A 19,910-nucleotide genomic window follows, 5' to 3' on the forward strand; every position below is an offset into this window, starting at 1 on the left:
TCATGGTACTGTGGTTATTTAAGTGGATATCCTTGTTCTTATGAAATGCACGCAAGGTGTAACACAATGAGATTCAGTAAAACAATAGGTAGGGTGAGTAGGTGTGTGTGGAGGGGAAGATGATGGGAAGAGGAGAAAGCAGATAGCTTATCTGTAAACATTCTAGCACATCACTTGGTAAAAAAATACACACATTGTTGTTGGGTACGTAGCAAGGAATTAAATTTGGTGGTCAAAGTCATGCATATACTTACTTAATTCGATACTGACAAAAACATTTTCCAAACTTGTTCCACTTTACATTCCCTTTCAAAACAACTTTTATTGGCTATTTTAATACTCTTGAGAATTATCAAAGTCTTGTACTATTGAACTGTCTTTTCATATTGATTTGTAGTGATTCACATTGTGGATGTGAATCCTTCATTAGATCTCTGTATCACAAAAATCTTTCACTTTTGTTGGTTGCCTTCTCACTTTTAATGATGCCTTTTGATGAAGTGCTTAAAATTTTAATGCAGCATATTTGTTTTCCTTAATACTTCGTGCTTTTTGTGTCCCATGTATGAAATATATGCCTATCCTGAGGTCATAAAGATATTCTCCTATACATTTAAACTAACATCTTTATTGCTTTACTTTTCACAATTAGATCAACAGTCTGTAATTAGTTTGTGGTTTGAGTCAAGATTTTTTATTCCATGAAGATATCCAATTAATCCAGCATCATGTATTGAAAAGACCATCCTCTACTGAGCAGTAGTGTTACCTTTTTTAAAAAGGCCAGTTCACTGCTGGACTTTTGACCAATACTACATTGTCTTACTCAGCTTTTTAATGTATCATGTTATCAGGTACTGAAGACCACACCCTCACTCTTCAATGTTGCCTTAGTTATTCTTTGCCTTTATATTTCCATATAAGTTATAAAATAGGCTTAATTTCCACAAGCCTGGGTGAGATTGTCACTGCCAACGTAATTTTAGAGAACTGGTATCTTTCAATTAATATTGTTTGCCATCATTAATATGGTATATCTTTCTTAGATTTGATATAAATTTGATATTTTCAATGGTACTACAAATGGTAATATTTCAAATTTCATATTTGTTGTCTGTACATAAAAAATGAAGGGGTTTTGTCTTTGAACATTTGAACTTGTATATAAGTATCTAACTTAGTGTCTAAGACTGATACTATTTTTTCCTTAAATATCTAGAAAAATTGTGCAGTGGAACCATCTGGACATGGGTTTGTGTGTGTGTGGAAGGGTACTTTTTAAAAAAATTAATAGATTCAAATTCTGTAATATAAAAATTTTATTTCTCTTGTGTCAGGTTTAATAAATTATTTTCTAAAATGTTTCTCTATTTCACTTACACTATACAGTCTACTGAAACAAAGATGTTCACAATATTTTCTTTTCTCTGAAGGTTTAGAAGTTTTCCAGTGATGTCTCCTTTATTATTCACAATGAAAATTTGTTTTTCTCCCCTTGATTGTGCTAGAAGTTTACAATTTTATTTTTGGAGATTTTCTGTTTTGTACACTTGTTTTTTATTGATTTCTGCTCACATCTTTATTGTGCCCCACCTTCTATTTCCTTTAGGTTTGATTTGCCATTCTATTAATAGCTTCTTCAGATGGAAGCCACCTTGTGCCTGTCACTTATCTATATCAAGAATCCTGTTTTTTAAGCCAGTCTACAATTTCCAAGGGCATTTCATCTACAGGTTATAACTTCAAATCTACCTGTATGTTGTTGATTTTTAAAGCTTTTTATCTTTCAGAATGGAATACCTCCCCAAAATCTATTCTCTAGTTTCTCACATCATACTACAGTAAGGTCCATGACTAGCTTCATTTTGCCATCTGCTTGTTTCTCCTCTTTGTACACTGCCCATCTCCATGAATAATACACCTCAACTCCTAAGTTAAGCTATCCTTGACTTTTTCTTTCTGATATTCAGTCCATAACCAACTCCTTTTTATCATAAATTCCTAAAGCTCTTCCAAATCCATGCTTCCTTCCTTGTTACCACTACTATTATTTTTATTCAGGCTTCATAATTTTTTTCTCTGAACTTCACATAAGACTTGTTTATTGTTCTCCCTGTCTCTAGATTTTTCCTCTACTAATCTAATTTTCACAGATATTTTCCTAAAGTGTAAATGTGGCTGTGTCATTCCTCAACTCAAATGTTAATTGCTCCCATGGGGTTTTAAAAAAGATCAAAATCTCTTGGCACTCCACATGCAAAGCTATTTATGACATGTAGCTTATCCTGTTATGCATGCTCCACCAAAAATGAAAACAATATACATACAAAATACCAAATGATTTGCATGTCCCATGTGCTAAGTGCTCTTTCCCATCTCTCCCTACTTGAATACAACCTCCATTGCTACTGCTGCTACCACCACCAGCATTTTTTAAACATAAAAGATGTTTTAATCAAAAATTTTGTAGATATGAAAATCATTTGATTATTCAATAAATCCAAACTCAAGTTTGTATTTATGTATTTGACTTTATTTGGTATACACCACTATGATCTTATTGTAGTTGAAATCCATTACAGGATCTTTTTTTTTTAATAATTAGTCAACTCCACAAAGACAATAATACTGCTGTGGAAGACCAAAGGCAAAAAAAAAAAACCAAAAAACTGATATATTTATTTACAGTTCCCTATATTGTAAACATTTAGTCTATATACTGTTACTAACTTATAATAAGAGAGCTTTACATAGACAAGGAAATGATGCCCTGTACTTCTATTCATATTTAGCAATAGCATACTATAATAGAATATCTTCTTTTCCATTAGCATAATGCTTTCTTTAAATAATTATCTAAACTTTCAAAAAGACTAAATATATTCAAGTGCTATACAACTAAATCTACTTAAGCCAACATATTTGGCTTATAATTTCATTTTTAGAATAATTTAAAGTGCTATAAGCAACCTGGCAATCAACACTTTCTATAAGAACAAAACTACCTTTAAACATTAATTTACAAGATATACAGTATTTATCTGGAATAGCTGAAATTTCAGCACAAAGTCACTGTCACATGTATAACAGCAGGGTTTTTGTTTTTTTGTTTTTTTGCATAACATGAAGCTTTGAAATTAACTGATGAATTATTGCCACAATGGCTTATTATTTGTTTCCTACAAAAGAGGATAAGAACTACTAGTGTATTCTATCTTTTCATTTTTTTTGAGGTCACTTGACAGTAAGTTTGCATATTCAACAAGTCTACTGAATTACAATATTGTCTACTATAATCATTGCCCTTTTATAAGAGCAAATACTAATGATAATTAAGAACATATACCACTCAAAAAAAAATCACAACTTTTTTTTCCTTTTGAACAGGAGTAATCCATATTTTGAGAGTTGGTGTGCAACAATGCTAAAACAACCAAACTGTGAAACAGTATACCTGACACAATATGTTGAAGAAATATGCATCTGTTTTGTAGTTTTTATACTTAAGATAATCCCCTACACAAAGCTACACATATGTAAATAGTATAATTTCTTGCTTAATATATGAAATCCAATAGAATCGTTAAGTTCTCATTCTCCTTTGTCATTTTGTAACTCATTATCAGATAATTTATTGATGAAAGCATATGCCCAAACCTGCAGATCATGTGCACTGTATGTGGCCTATTACAACCAGAATTCTCCTCGAATACCATTTTATTAAAATGAAACTGAGAATATCTGCAAAGTTGTTAAAGAGAATGTTGTGGTGTGAATTAAAATTAGAAGTCAGTGGTCTATGAAGTATGTAATTATTTTGGCATGTGGTTTCTCCTTACTAAGAATAAGATGAGCATGTCCAAATGTCACCTGCACCAACCTCACAGATACAGAAGTATCTAGTCTTCATTTCCTCAATTCCCCAATCAGATTGCTCTAGTAAAAGAATTAATATAGTTAAAAAAAAACAATAAACCAAAATAGGTTCAACAAAAGAGCACCATCCTATTAGGAGACTGAGAAAACATGAATTGAAAATGAGGTTGTCACTATGATCAAAATGCTGCCAAAATTCTGATAACACCCAAGCTGTTATACTACTACATGGACCCAGGCCATGGTCTAAACCTAAAGAACTCTGGAACAGAAACATGATTTGAAAAATAAACTCCAAAATCATAGTTGTAATAAATGGTGATACAGACTAATTTTAAAGTACGAGTGACATGATACACTGTATTGCTTCTTGAACTTTCCAAACAATGCTTGTCCACATCGGGTTTGGGCCATCATCCTGCTAAGACAGAGACCACTGTATTTATTCAAAAGCCCAGATTTCAATGTCTTGGATAAAGAAATCTTCCTTCTTAGAAAGTGTATGATTCCCAAATGTTTTACAAGAATGGCTTCTTCCATGGTAGAGATCTCCATCAAGCCAAAGGGCAAATTCTCCTCTGTAATACATAAAAACAATAATCCCTTGATATTTATGCCCTAAGTTGTAAAACAATTTAAATGAGACATTTTGATATCCTACAACCATAAACTCATTAATTTTCCCAAGCCCTTCCCTACTCCTTTCCACATTGACATAGGCAATTTTGCTTTATTCATATCCCATTACAAAATCATTTATAATACAGATTAAGGAATAAAATGTGAACTTTAAAATTACCTTTATATAGAATTAGCTTTTGATACAGGTACTACTCTGTTATTCTTTGCTTGGTATTATCAGTTTGGTTTTTTTTGCCTGGTATTATAGTTTTTTAGCATGTTTTTTTGAGTTTCTTTTTGGTATGGTTGTAACATATATAAAATGACTTTTTCAAAGGCATGAAAACTCCATATCATTTAAAATAAAATGTGGGATTAATGTTAAGGGCATGGTGAATAAGTTTTATGTTTCCTTGACATATTCAGAGAGAAGAATTCTGCTGATAAAAATGGATCATCAAACATGAGCAACTAGAATTTATCTTTTCTCTAACATGCCAAACTTCATGAAAACAACTCTGATTGTCTATGTAGGAAATGGTCAGCAAGAGCTCAGTTTAAGAAGACTTTACAGGGATAAATATGTGATATTGAGCTTCTTTATCAAGCAGAAGGACCAAGATAGAAGCCAGATATAACAGGAAATTAAAAGATAGATAATAAGGTCCAATTTGTCTAATTGGAATACATACCTCAGAAAGAAAAAAACAGGTTCTCACAGGGCTTCTTTCTATCCTATAAAGAACTTTTTTCTACCTAACAGAAGAGTATTAACATAATATCCAGAGATAACTCTTGGAAATTCTCTAAACTTTACCTAGGGATATCAAGCTAGCAGAACTAACTGAGCCAGAGATTAGGAAAGGGAGATTTTAAAAAAAATATAGGTAGTTATATTTCAGTGAAAAAAACCAAAACAAACCAGCCTGAGATTAAGACCCATCTGTGGACTCAGCGGGCCCCACCTATGTGAAACTGGGTTAAATCACTTAACCTCTCTGGGGTTGAATTTGCCAATTATATAAAAAAAGAGACAGAGAAACAAAACCAGATTAGGGAATCTCTGAAGGCCTAAACAACTCTAAAATTTGAATGGCTTTAACTTCTGACCTTTAGGGCTGCCAACAGGAGTCACATGGCATCATTAAGTTAAATGATGTGGGGAAGAGGAACTGATCTATTTTTAACGCTATCTTGGAACAAAATAAATGATTTATTTATACTCTGTAATCAAAAACAGCATTAGATATATAGCTAACATATTAATTATATGTTATATATTAATTATTATATATTAATTATATGTTCTAAGTATAGAGATGTCTTTCTGTTTAAACAGAGAAGGGTGGATACACTGACCATGTAGAATGGTTCCTGTAAGAGTTGGTACTTTACAACACAAACGGAAAAGACTGATCAGTATGGTCACTTACAATGACCGGGTAAAGCAGGTAATGAGATCATCCAGTGCCATTCAAGAAAATAATAAACTGTAATGAGATAAGCAGTGATATTGTTTTAATGAGCCCTCTGTCTATACAAATAAAAATAATACCTTGCTAAGAGATACAAGATGACCCTGAAAATCATGCCAGTCCAGAGTCTATGCTATGAAAACACTGTAAAATCAGATGGTCCCCAAAACGTACCCCTGACCCTGGGAGGAAGCCATAATTTTTTGAGAATCATATTGAAATTCACGTTGGACTTATTTATATATTTAATTTTAAATGTGCATTTATCATGTGTCAGACACCAGCACTGGAAAACATACAGATAAATTAGACACTGCATTTGAATTAAAAAGTTCACTGTCTTAGGACAATAGACTTCTGAAGTCTTCAATACTAATGCCAATAATACGCCTTTAAAGAGATATCTATGACTTTTAAAGTGGGAACAGACTATTACACTCAGTCTCTTAAAAAGAATATAAAAGAATTAAATTTTCTTGTAAATCCCTCTTTTTTGCCAAATATGAAAGGGTTAAAAAAAAGAGATTAGACATTTAGTTGTAATGATTAGATCTAAGAACTACCTCAAAATTGACCTTCAAGACTCTCATGAATGGCTTTAATTCTGTAATAAGCTTTACCAAGTATGAATGCATTTTTCCAAGGTAATCTGAACTTTCTGATGCCCTAATTGAAAGCTTTAGAGATTTTTGTCAATTCCTTAATATCATAAGTAAAATTTAGTTTGTATATTCATTTTAGGACAATAGGTTCCAGGTCATTTCATCAGCATTTCAAAGGAGCATTTGATCCCCAAATATTTAAGTAAATGTATTCAAAACTTATAGATCCATCCCAGGTGAAACACACAGAAAGCATATTTTTATATGAATAATGCTTTTAAAAAGATGATTCATATGATTTTCTGAGAATAGAGTGGTTAAGGAAGTGAAAGGAATAAAGGCAGTCTTCCAAATCCTTAATTGATGGCATATAATTCATGCATCCAGTGACATTGTAGGCAGAACCCAGGCAGAACTCATTCCAAAGTATCAGAAAGGAAAAGATAATTTTGGATAGAAGGAAATGAGTAAAGATGTCTATTATTTGTTAAGTACCTACTATATGGTAGAGACTACACTAGGATTTGTACAGCGATTATATCTTTATGAATTCCTCACAAACTCCCTGTAAAGGTGAGGTAATCTCCAATTTAACAGCTGAGGAAAGTTCAGATTTATTAGGGAGTTTGCTCAAGTCTCACATACAGTGTATATTTAAGCTGGAATATGAATCAGATCTACCTGACTCCAAAGACTACATTAAGTCCACCACATCATGATTTTGACTTTTGGGAGTCTCCTGCTTGGAATTCTGGTATATCAAGTCCCTGTTTGTTTTCTGGACATGTACTCTTCTTCAAAGACTGGAAACTCATCTTAATTTGTTATCAAATGACCCAATGGTTACTTTACCACAGTACAATCATGCTGTACAATCAAAATCTAGTTCCAGCAGATATTTTGTGTTATTTTCAAAGACTCAAGGCACCCACAACAGCTTGAAATTATAAGCCACCTGCTTGCGAGGCCTTTTTGGGAACTAACAGAATCAATACTAAGACTACCATTTGGGGGAAGGCTGAATGGTATCTCCTCTAAAATAGGTGTAATTGGACCACATGGACATTACATGCTGAGTCCAACAACTAAAATTAACAGAGAAGGCTACAATAACCATGATCATTTTTTAATCACTGAAATCATGTCTTCTAAATATCTATTTATAAAAAAGTTGTAAGAAAATTTGTCAGAATCTTCTGGGATGATGAATATTCTTGAAGGCTAAAACGATTCAGTGGTCTGAATAAATTATCATTATATATATCCTCCACTGTGGGTTATAAATAATATAACACTTTTACAAGTCTGGAAATTATTTAGCATACCTATGGGTAATACTGAAGGACAGAAAGAAATACCAAAGGAAGGAGTTGATGCCTGCTTAGCACTATTTGAAAGCCTAGGCTAGGAGCTAGCAGAGCAGGCTACCTCCAAACACTGTAAAGACTAAATGGGGTTGGGATACCAAAATAAGAAAACAAAGTTCCTTATTGTTCTTGCTATGCCAAAAGAATCAAATTTCTGACTGATTCATAGAGTTAAAAACAAAACAAACAAGCAAACCAAAGCCCTCTCAAAACTTTGGAGGTCACTAAAACTTTTTTCAGGTAAATCAATTTCTATTATTGTCTAAAATATAATCCAAATGGTTTCCAGAGTAGAATTAACATACAAACAATTGGATCTATTTTATAAATTGGGAGAAATAAAAGTCTACTTTGATTATTTAAAAATTTGAAAAGTTCAAAGGTACTGGGATATTTCCCTTTTAAATATCAAACAGCCAACTATACTCTGAAGAAAAAGATGGATTTTTATCAAAAGACAATCAATTGAACATATAATTTTAAAATGAAGAAAAAAATACCAATAGTTTCAAATAATATACTTCTCAAATACTATAAGACCTTCTTGCAAATATGAGGTCTGTTCAGAAACTATCCAGCCATTGTTAATATAATGAGAACAGTTTACGTGACCTCAATGTAACCTGGCAGCCAAGGAAAGTGGACTGGAATTCACATGCGTGAACAACTTCGGTGTACTACTCAGTGGGGTGCTAGATGCCATTGGGTGAACATGTGTACTGTGTGGCCATCACATTCAAAATGACTGAGGGAATAAAGTAACTGTGTCAAATTTTGCATTAAGCTTGAACATTCCTCCACGGAAACTATTCAGATGGTTCAGAAGGCTTTTGGGGATGATGCAACGAGCTCAGCGCAAATTGAAGTGTGGCACAAATGCTTTAAAGATGGTCAAGAATCTGCTGAAAGTGATCCATGTTCTGGAAGGCCTGCAATAAGCAGAACACCTGAGAATGTTGAACACGTACAGGCTACAATTAACAAAGATCAGCAACTGACAGTGTGTGCACTAGAAGCTGATCTGGGGATTCTAAAAACTACTGCATCCAAGATTTTGACTCAGGGTCTTGGTGTGAAATGTGTCATGGCAAAATGTGTTCAGCAGCTTCTGGTTTCAGAGCAGAAGGAACATCGTGCTGCATTTGCTAATGATTTGCTTCAAACTGCTACCAACGAACCACATTTCCTCAAGGTCATAACGGGACATGAATTGTGGGTCTACTTGTAAGGCTATGATCTGGAAATGAAGGCCCAGTTGGCAGCAAAGACCATGTTAACTGTGTTTTTTGATTGGAAGGTGTTGTCCATCACGGGTATGCTCCTCCGAGCCAAACAATTAATAGGGAGTACATCTAAAAGTTCTTCGTAGGTTGAGAGATGCAATATGATGTAAACAGCTGCAGCTATAGGCAACTGTCTGTTGTCAGCTTAATCATGACAAGCACCCACCCATGCATCACATCTCATACAGAGTTTTTTTGTGAAACAGGAAATTACCCAGGTGACTCAACCCCGCTACAGCCCAGATTTGGTGCCCTATGATATCTGGCTTTTCCTAAAACTAAAATAACCTTTGAAAGAAGAGAAGAGATTTCAGGCCGTTGATGAGATTCTGGAAAATACGACTAGGCAGCTGATGTCAATTCCAACACTGGATTTTGGAGTGTTTTGAACAGTGCAAGAGATGCTGGGAGAACTGTGTGAGGTCCTAAGGTAACTTACCTTCAAGGGGATTGAGCCATCACTGTCCTATGTACAATGCTTCTTATATCTTCTTCGGTAAACGTTTCCATTTTTCATATTACATGGCTGGATACTTTCCAGACAGACCTCGTATATACTTTCTTTTTCATAATATATGAATTTGAATTCTAATGTCAAAACTTTCTACAGATAACTGATTTTATAAATAATCCAAATACATTTTTAAAGTTTCTTCAAAAATCTCATGGTGAAATGTTCAAGAGACTTACCCTCCACCACCAAAAGCTAGTGAATCCATGTCTCCTTTGATAAAAAACATATTATCTCCTGTCCACTTAAAGACCTGTATTAATAGATGAAAATGGTTACTACACAGAGTTAGTTCTCCAAAACCCAGCACTTAACAAAGCCTAGACTGACAGTAAAAGGAATAACAACACCACAAAAAGCTTGGCAGAGAAGGGTGGTGGTTTGGGTTTCAGTGTCTATATGACTGAATTTGAAAGCACATGTTCTACTATAACATAGCCTTCAATTCCAATTTCTCAAATCTTGTTAACACTTCATAATAATACATATTCTTCTGACTAGGTACCAAGAGTTGGATGATTAATGAAAAATGTTGAAGAAAGTAGAAAATCAGTTTAAAAAAATGAACATAAATGCCATTACTTTAACATTAAACATAAGTGTGTATAAATTTGATAACATTTAAATATTTTGATAGAAGGCCAAGGTCTTGTCTTTGGGTATGGATTTGCCGATCATCATTCTTATATAAACCATGTCCATAAAGTGTTTTTATGATTTCCAGTTTCAATTTCTTTAAGTAACAATGATAACTTAAGTAAATCTGAGAGTAAAACTAGATGGTCCTATTCTTAATTTTTTTCTAACCTTTTATGGATGTTTTACCTAAATCTAATGTAACAGCAATTTCTAGAACCTTTTCACCAAGTTTTTCAAAAGTATTCATAAAACTTTACCATTTGTATTTTCACAGTTACATAACATTTGATTACATTATTCCAGTATTAGCAACAGCATAAAAAGGCTTGAAAATAAACATAACTGAAGCTTATATGATTTGTAACAACTATGAGCTTTCAGTTAGCTGTAGGTATCACTTGATATATTTTATAAAAGGAATGGAAAGCACTGGTTGATCTACTGAGCCAGTTAAAAACAAGTTTGTTAAGAGAACTTCTATTGTGTTACCAAATCCTTCCTATTTTGTTCATTATAAAAATTGCTCCTAAAGGTCACTCTTTTTGTTTTTAACCAATGGTGTTGAATGCTTTTCTCAAGATTAAAATATAATTTCACCTTTTAGGGAAAGTTTGATATGCCAGGATTGCACTCAATGTTTTAAGAAGAGTCACACATTTACTAAAATTAAAATTCATTTACACCTTTACATTTTAGATTTTATTTGCATTAGAATGTATTCAATTTAAATTAGTCAAGCCACAGTAAAGATAGCCACATAAGGTGTAAAGTAAAAGAAATCAGTTAATCACTTTTGATTTAAATTCAAATAATTAGTGTTTTAAGTTTTTGAGACCTACATCATTAAACTTAGTCATTAAAAGTTTCTAGAAATTTCACAATGACACTTCTTGAACAGAACAGTAATGATATATACTGCTTACTGATCCATGATTCAGGTCTGGTACTATGCCAAGTGTTGTGTATATATGTGATTCTCATTTAATTTTCAAACAACCCTGTTACATTTTATAATCTCCATGCTATCTACAGGAAAGTTGAAGTTCAAAATGGTCCAAAAAAAGTTAAGTACACGTTAGAGATGGGAATCAAATGTAAATATGTATGACTTCAAAGTACATGTTCTTTTCATTTATGCCATCTCTTTATAAACATAATATTGGAACAGTTGTCCTTACCTCAAACTCTGGACAGAATGTAAAAACAAAGGTCTCTCCAGTACCATAAAAGCCATCACTGACTTTAAATGGCTCAGATGCTAATGCACCAAAAACCTAAAGATTAAAAAAAAGGCATGTTAAATTACATGATTACTAAATTGTTTCATTAAGAATCATTCCATCATATACTTAAATAAAATGCAGAAAAAAAGGATCTGCAGTAGTTTTATCTAATCACTTGTACTTAAAAAGGGAAAAATGATCAGTTGCTATATAATTCACATTACTGTCAAGTACAAAGATACCAGGTTTTCAATGGGGAAAAATAGACTTTTTCCTAGTTTTGAAATCTAACAAGATGTTTATCATAACAATTAGACAATCTTAAAAAGTGGTTAACACATTTCAGAGGGAATTATATACAAAATGTATATACTATAAGGATAACATTTTGCTATGAGAGTGTAGCACTTAGAGAAACAAAAATTCTTCAGGACAGGTAAATACTACTTAGAAAGTACGCTATTTTTTTCTTCATCGTCAGACAGTAAACTCCATGAGGACAGATACTGAGTTTGAATTGTTTTGCCCTTCAACCCCATGGCCTTGCACAGTATAAGAAACACAATAGATACCCTAATAAAAGAATGAATGAGAAAGAGATCTTTGATCAAATCAATTCAGTGCTATGGGTCTAAGTATCCACATCATAAATAGGAGAGCAGAGTTTGAGAGATTATCTCTATAGTAATTGTCTATCCTGATATTCCCTACTAATTTTTGTATGATTTACTACTTAAAAGCTTATTTTACACACACACACACACACACACACACACACACACACACACACACATATATAGAAAAGTACAAAAATATAAATGTACGGCACAATTTAGAATTACCACAAAGTTCCACACAACCTTTATCCAGACCAAGAAACAACATTACCAGGACTATAGAAGCTCTCCTTATGCTTCCTCCGTGAAGAAAGCCACTTAGCTTGATACCACCATAGATTCATTATGTCCATTTATAAACTTTTTCTTTCTTTCTTTTTTTTAACAATTACATTATACATTATTGTTCATGAAGTGCTTATGGCACCTTACATTATTTGAACTTAATAACAAACCCCAGAGGTAGGCATAGTAAGGAAATTGGTGTTTAGAAGTCAACAAATATTTACTGAGTCCCTACCTAGTACACTGGCCTGTAAGTACTTTATATACACTATCACATTTATAAACTTTCTATAATTGCAATCATACAGAAGTTATTCTTTTTTTTTTTTTTTGAGACAGAGTCTCACTTTGTTGCCTAGGCTAGAGTGAGTGCCGTGGCGTCAGCCTAGCTCACAGCAACCTCAAACTCCTGGGCTCAAGCGATCCTTCTGTCTCAGCCTCCCAAGTAGCTGGGACTACAGGCATGAGCCACCATGCCCGGCTAATTTTTTCTATATATATTAGTTGGCCAATTAGTTTCTTTCTATTTATAGTAGAGACGGGGTCTCGCTCTTGCTCAGGCTGGTTTCGAACTCCCGACCTCGAGCAATCCGCCCGCCTCGGCCTCCCAGAGAGCTAGGATTACAGGCGTGAGCCACCGCGCTCGGCCCAGAAGTTATTCTTTAGTGCCTGATTTTTAATTCAATATTGTGTTTGTGACACTTATCTACACTAAGGCAAGTAATAGAAGTGTAGAAGTAATTCATTCATCTTCATTGGTACAAACGCCTTTTCTTAGGTATATAACCTTGGGTTGATGGATCTTGTTAAGTCATAGTTAACTATTTTTAGAATAGAGATAATAGTATCAATCTTATCAGGCTGTGATGATTAAAAACATAAAGTGAGTAGTCAAGTGCTTGACATATAATACACACACTCAAGGTGTTAGTAGTACTAGTGCTTTCTTTTAATTAATATTGCTATTTTATCCTCTCATTACTTCCCAATGCTAGTAATTGACCTGAGCTTGCTGTTTCAGAAACAAACTAAAGTTTCTCTCTCTTACCTGTGGTTTTGTTCTTACTGTCACCCTCACATGATTATCTTTAACTATTAAAATCCTACTCATACTTCAAGACCCTGTCACTTTTCACTCGTTCCATGAACCTCATTCTTACCTCTCCCAAATAGATATAAGCAACTCTTGCTCCGAATAACCTTTCAATTTTCTGGGCTCTTACTATACTTAGCATATTTTGCTCAGCATTAGAGACACTGGTATACTTAAATGTCTTTTTCTATCACTCTATAATCTCTTTGAAGGCAGAGACTCTTAATTATTCATGCTTATATCTATCTTCTGTGATACTCAGTGATGCCTTACATGTTAAAAGTATCCAATAATTATCAGTTAAACAATAAAATGTACTAATGAATAATTTTTATCAAAGAAATATGCTAAAAATTACTATTACTGTAATCTCTTAAAGGATAAGGCATCTAATGCAGTTAGTTTTTCATACCTGCCCATCACTGTCTTTAATCACCATCAGCACTGGGGTGTCTAAACCTGTCATTGTTCGATAAAGGGTCTTTAAGCTTGTGCCATGCTTCCCGGTACCATAAACAAGAGTCCATGGATAGCCAATTGTTCTTGGTGGAAGATGCTTTGTAAGCTTTGAAAAACAAAATGTTAGCATTTACTTGATAGCTTATTGTTCAATATGTAGGACACTAATGCCAGTTGGAATTTAATAGTACTTATAAAATGTAGGCTATGAGAATTAACAGTAGAAATTACTTATCATTCTCAAAGATACTGAGATGCTTGAAAAATAATTATACTTTTTTCAGCATAAAATATTAATTGTCCATTAGGAAAATAAAGAATCATGCTGAATCAGACACAAATTAGAAGATAGACAAGAAACACGGATTACTTATTGCTAGTGCCTTCTGTGTCAAATTACAAAAATATTAGATGGATTATTATCTTCATTATTAAAATATCTCTCAAATAATAGGTTCTAGAGACAGACTATCAGAGTTAGAAATCAAGCTTGGATACTTTGTAGTTGTGTGAACTTTAACAAATTACTTTAATCTTTCTATGCCCCCAATTTTTTCACTTATTAAAAAATGTGCACAATGAACATCCAATTCCTACAGCTGTTGTAGCAACTACATGAGATAATCCATATAAAGCAAGTAACTAGCACACAATAATAAACCAAATATTGGCTATTACAGTGTTATTGCTATTTATTTTAGTGTCTACTTACCTAATCTCCTAATATCTTCCTTTAACACTAGTTCACTACATTTTTTACTTTTTCCTTTCATTAGAGAGAAACAGTAGTAACCTTTCTGCTTCAGAAAAAACTGAAAAAAAGGCTGTTTTATTCTCATGAATACATGCTCAGAAATGCACAGATGTGGGGATGTCATACCTTTTCAATTTGATCTGGCAGTAAAAGTTCACTGGGATCACTTAGGTTTGGTCGAAATGATTCAGACTCCAGTTCTGCTTTCACAGGAGTAACCTGCTTTGAATTTATGTCTTCCCTTGTAGTAATCTAAAAAAAAGTAAATAGCAGCAGTGTATTAATATAAGGTTGTGATATGCTATTAAAAATTTCAGCCTTTTGGGATAAATAAAACTTTAGACCTTTGAAAAGGTGGCTAAAGCTTTGACTTAGAATTTTATAAGGCAAAAGATGCCCCCCCTAACATCAATGGTGTATCCAATGTAGAAAAAGATGTTATAACAATAAAAAACATTTTCTCATCCACTACATTAGGGTAGATTGGTAATAAATTATAAATTCCCATATTTCCGTGGAAAAGGAGGTAGCTGCATGCGAACTTTAACTGCTAAAGGGCAAAAGTCAGTCACCTAGCTTGCTTTTTTTTCTACTAGTTAAAATATGTAGGATTTTTAAAATGTTAAACACAAAATTTGTCAAAAATAAAAAATAATTAAGAAAACTTCCTGGGTGCCAAAATTTTAATATATAGAATCATAGAATAATAAGTATAACTTTCTTTACATTGGGGTATGTGTGTGTATTTTCTTCATTAAAAAAGTTACCATTATTTTTTTAAATGCTTTCATTTTTTAATTTTCTAAACACCAAATTTTTTTATCTAGTTGGACCAAACAATAAATTTTAATTTGTTCACAAATCTGTTTTTAAAATTAGATCAATCTGATGCATGAAAAAGAATATATGCTTTTGCTTGATGGAAATGATCTTAAAAGTATTCTTAAAATGATAAAAAGGTTGATTAACTAGAAAAGAAAAGCTTACTACTACACAATCTAGTCTATTGGTGCTTACTTTTTAATATTAACTTATTAATATAAAATACAATAACATTAGAAAACAAAAGATAAGAAACATAACTATTATTGATAAAACTTTTAAATTATAAAATATGTAGAATTCTACTGGAGCAGATAACTAAAATGCAGCAATGCTTGGCGACTGAGATTCCATACAGAAATGAAATCTTGCTAAATTATTTTGTTCCTTTAACAGATTTCTTATCAAACCTGAACACCATATATTTGCAACCAATACATGTTCTAGAACTGTATTGTTTTTTGATGAGAAGCTAAATATTAATTCTTTCACATCATCATAATGTTTTACCTTTATTTTGATGATGTGAAAGGTTAAGAAAAAATAAAAAGAAATCCAAGGCAGCATTAGAAGCATTAAAAGAAAAGAAAAAAAATTCAGTAGGTCTAGCAAAGCCATGAAAGCATATCTTATTAAGAAGAGGAAAACACACAACTAATAATACACAAAACTGAAAAATGGGTTTTCAACTATATCACTTTCATGTTTCTAAAACAAAAAACCACAGAGATTGTTTCATGGAATTTTAAATAATTTATCTAGTTCTGGTGCCTAACATAGACTATTCTAAAGTATTTCTAATACCAACCAGGAATGCCTTAAGAACAAAAACAATTTATTTCATCAAGATATTTGATGTGGAGTTGATACAACTGAAATAGTCTTAAAGAAGAGAAAATATTTAAATATATAAATATTTAAATTATAAATTTTCCTATAGTACCACATCTTTCAGATTCTGTTAGTAAAGATTCATTGTCAAAACCAAAGACATTCTTCCAATGTTAAAATTAAAGGAAAACTCATGCTCAAAGAAACACAGTACTGAGAATAGTTCTCAAACGATGGAAAAATTCTTTAGACTATTTTTCAAATGAAAGGATGACAGAAAAGATAATCCTGCAACTCTTCAAGGCAATACTGTAATCTAATACAAGAAGGAATTTTCTGATGGGTTATTTTAGTGCTATAGTCAAAACAAATCCTTCAAATGTGAGATTTGCTCTGACAGAGAACACTAAAAGACAGAAAGTATTCAATCTCCAGAGAGGTTTAAACTACTGAAGGGGGCACCTGGAGACGTCTGCAGAGTGTGCGCAGTTCTTCAGTATTTAGAGCATCGATCCTGCGGTGATACTCAGCCACTGACACTACCTGAATATGGAGACAGGAAGACAATAATTCCACTGACAGTTGCGAAAAATAGCAAACAAACAAACAAACAAAAAAAAAAAAAAAGAAAAAAAAAAGAGAGAGAAATTAAAATGGGAAAAGAGAACTATAATCAGGATTTCTTTCCCCACTCCATGCTGAAAATCCAAGAGATTTATATATCCAACTAGGGTAAAATACACATGAGTTTCAGCACTATATTCAACTAGTTGATAATATAAGGATATTTTATGGACTATTTCATATAGACTCAATTTAATTTAGTAAGTAGAAATTATAGTTTTTGTTGCACAGGAAATACTATATAAAATATAACATGCTTTGCTAACATCAAAGATAACATCTAAAATCTAAATGGTCTGGCAGTTTACAAAGAAGGTGGTAGTTTCAACCATCCCCTCCAAATCAGGTTAGCTCAAACACTGTATCTTAATGGCCATGCTGGAAGAATTTCTTCTAGGCACAGGTGACAAACATACCCATCTACATCAGAGAAAAAGAGGGGAGAAAAGCAAGAAAAAGATATGAAGTACATTTTAAAACCTAAAGCAATGAGAAAAATAAGCTCTAGAAAGTAGAAAACTAGATTTTCAAATAGCTTGTCTAATCAACAGTACCTTCCTCAGACATGTCTGCTTTAGTCGTTTTGAATAACTTTTCTTCCCTAGTTTTTATCTCTCCTCTATTTTATTACTTTGTGGTTTGTATTGTAGCAGTTTGTGACTAAAACTTAACTTTCCTATATTCTAACTTCCTAAGGGAAATTCTCTATCTTCCATAATTGCCTAGACTAGTCTCTTAGTGCGAAATTTGAAAGCCATATATGACAGATAAACACGATTACAGAAAGCCCACAAAAATAGACAACTTTTCTCCAGTTAACACAAAGCTACAGTTTGTTCAGATCATGACATAATTCCAAAAACAGTTACCATAATACAATGAACTCTAGCAGTGTCATAAATATCTGCTGACCTTCCTGAGCTATGACTAATTCCTCTTGTGATCAATCAGAACAGATTATGTTCTGTAGAGGCTCTGGCCACAAAACAGTTAAACAAATTGGCCCATAAAGAGTATAGACTTCTAACCTAGGTTGTTAAACAGCTTTGTTCTAGCCAACTAAAATGAACTGGCTACCAGTAACTACGAAAAGCTATGCAAATTTCACGCTGAAAGCTATGAAAAAATCAGAATAGAAAAAAGGAAAAGAAATTGGAGAGATTTCCATTCTGACCATATCATTATACTGACTTTTGCAAAGCAAAAACGTATTCAGTATGGTAGTTGACTATACTTACAAAGAAACCCAAAGTGATTATGCTCTCTCTCTCTGGGAGGCCAGATAGACCTGGGTTTACCCTTTGTCTACTTCTTCATAAAACAATGGAAATAATAAAAGTTCATACCAAAAAGAGTTTTATGAAATTTAAATTAGTAAATGCATAAAAAGGACTTAGTGTCCAGAACATACTAATGAGAGCTACTACTATTAATAATACTTTTACTTGATCACTTTTCACCAACTACCCTAAGGACTACATGATAGTAGCCAAAGAGTCTCTTTATTTGTTGCTTTTATTTTTGATAGTAAAATATGTCAAGTTTGAGATCAACTATTTTGAATACTCTGAATAATCTTACTAATTTTAAGTTTCAGTATTAGATAAAAATAATCAAGGCCTTTTCTGTTAAGAACTATAGAATTTTCAATAACAATGGAAGAAAAATTAGGTCTAAAAATAAAAAACCATGGACTTGCTTTTCAATGGCTAAGAAAAGAGGTCTCTATAAAATATTGAATGGCTAATTGTATTTTTCTTTCTTTTTTCCTTGACTTTCAATCTAATCAAGAATCTCCTAGAGAAGAATTCTCAAATCACATGGCTTATCTACTACTCTGCATTCTCTCTTTCTCCAGTTAACACAGATTTTACACCTGTTTTATAAAACCCCTTTTTACCATACTAAACATACTTCCTGGATGGAAGTGAAATTAAATATACTCACAAAAGGATTTGGTTATAACCTAATTGTATCAGTATCACTGAGAGTAGGAGTTATTAATAAGAGAAGAACTGCCATCATAAGTCTAAGCTTATAATATTTGGTAGTCATAGTTTCTTTAATGTCACAAGTCTACCTTTTTTCATTCATATTTTTAAAATTGTATTATTTTCTAGGACTCATAAACTTACTGATTCTTTAAGTATTTCCTCATGCCCTGATTTGTAGAAATACAGAAAACTGTCAAAAACAAACTCTGGGAATTAACAGAGAAAAAATTTGAATTTGAATACAAAAATATACTTTCTCTCTCAAAATGAATGGAAAAGAGATGTGCAATTCCTAGTATATATGATGGAATTTGAATTAGTCTTACATTAATGTTATACCCTAGGTAAATCATACTCATGTACAAAATTTATTATTTTACCCAAAAGATTAAGCCTAAGTGAAAAATGGACACATTTCTCTAAAATATCCCATATTACACTCCTGATTGTTAGGAGTATACAGTTGAGGAAACCAAGACTTTTTTGTAAAATTGTACTCATTGTTTAAAAAGACATTTCTACAGGAATAAGGTAGTTTGGATATACTGCTAAATCCCATCTAAAGGAACTAAGTACCATGACCTATACCCTGCAGAACTAAGTGCTACTCTATTCTTTTCGGTCTTTGACAAAGGATTCTCACACAAGAGAAGGCATTTTCTGAAGCATTTATTTTCACAGAATTACCAATGTAAAGGTAGAATTAAATCCACCCATCACTATTACAAATGGACTAACAATGAAAATAAGAAGAGTAGAGAAAATTCATAGTTGCTGTAAATTTCATGAATAAGAAAGTATTCATCTCCTAGACCATAAAGAACAATATCTTGG

The 19,910-nt window shown here is 32.6% G+C and overlaps 1 protein-coding gene across 10 annotated transcripts in view; it reads right to left on the minus strand.

The window, feature by feature from the left end:
- Window positions 1-2,511: 2,511 nt before the first annotated feature.
- OXR1 (oxidation resistance 1) overlaps window positions 2,512-19,910 on the minus strand; it is a 438,511-nt gene continuing 421,112 nt past the window's right edge. For 7 of the 10 annotated variants that reach the window (XM_012784241.3, XM_012784250.3, XM_012784248.3 and 4 more), the window contains 6 exons: window positions 16,921-17,001; window positions 14,932-15,057; window positions 14,005-14,157; window positions 11,553-11,648; window positions 9,915-9,988; window positions 2,512-4,454 (listed from right to left, as the gene is read on the minus strand). In XM_012784241.3, the coding sequence (XP_012639695.1) occupies window positions 4,319-4,454; window positions 9,915-9,988; window positions 11,553-11,648; window positions 14,005-14,157; window positions 14,932-15,057; window positions 16,921-17,001 (666 nt within the window). In that variant the 3' untranslated portion in view covers window positions 2,512-4,318. The remainder of the gene's footprint in view (window positions 4,455-9,914; window positions 9,989-11,552; window positions 11,649-14,004; window positions 14,158-14,931; window positions 15,058-16,920; window positions 17,002-19,910) is intronic. The other 3 variants (XM_076005078.1, XM_012784247.2, XM_012784252.3) reach the window with 1 other exon arrangement.

This window comes from Microcebus murinus, chromosome 7, assembly GCF_040939455.1.
Source record: "Microcebus murinus isolate Inina chromosome 7, M.murinus_Inina_mat1.0, whole genome shotgun sequence".
Classification (NCBI taxonomy): domain Eukaryota; kingdom Metazoa; phylum Chordata; class Mammalia; order Primates; family Cheirogaleidae; genus Microcebus; species Microcebus murinus.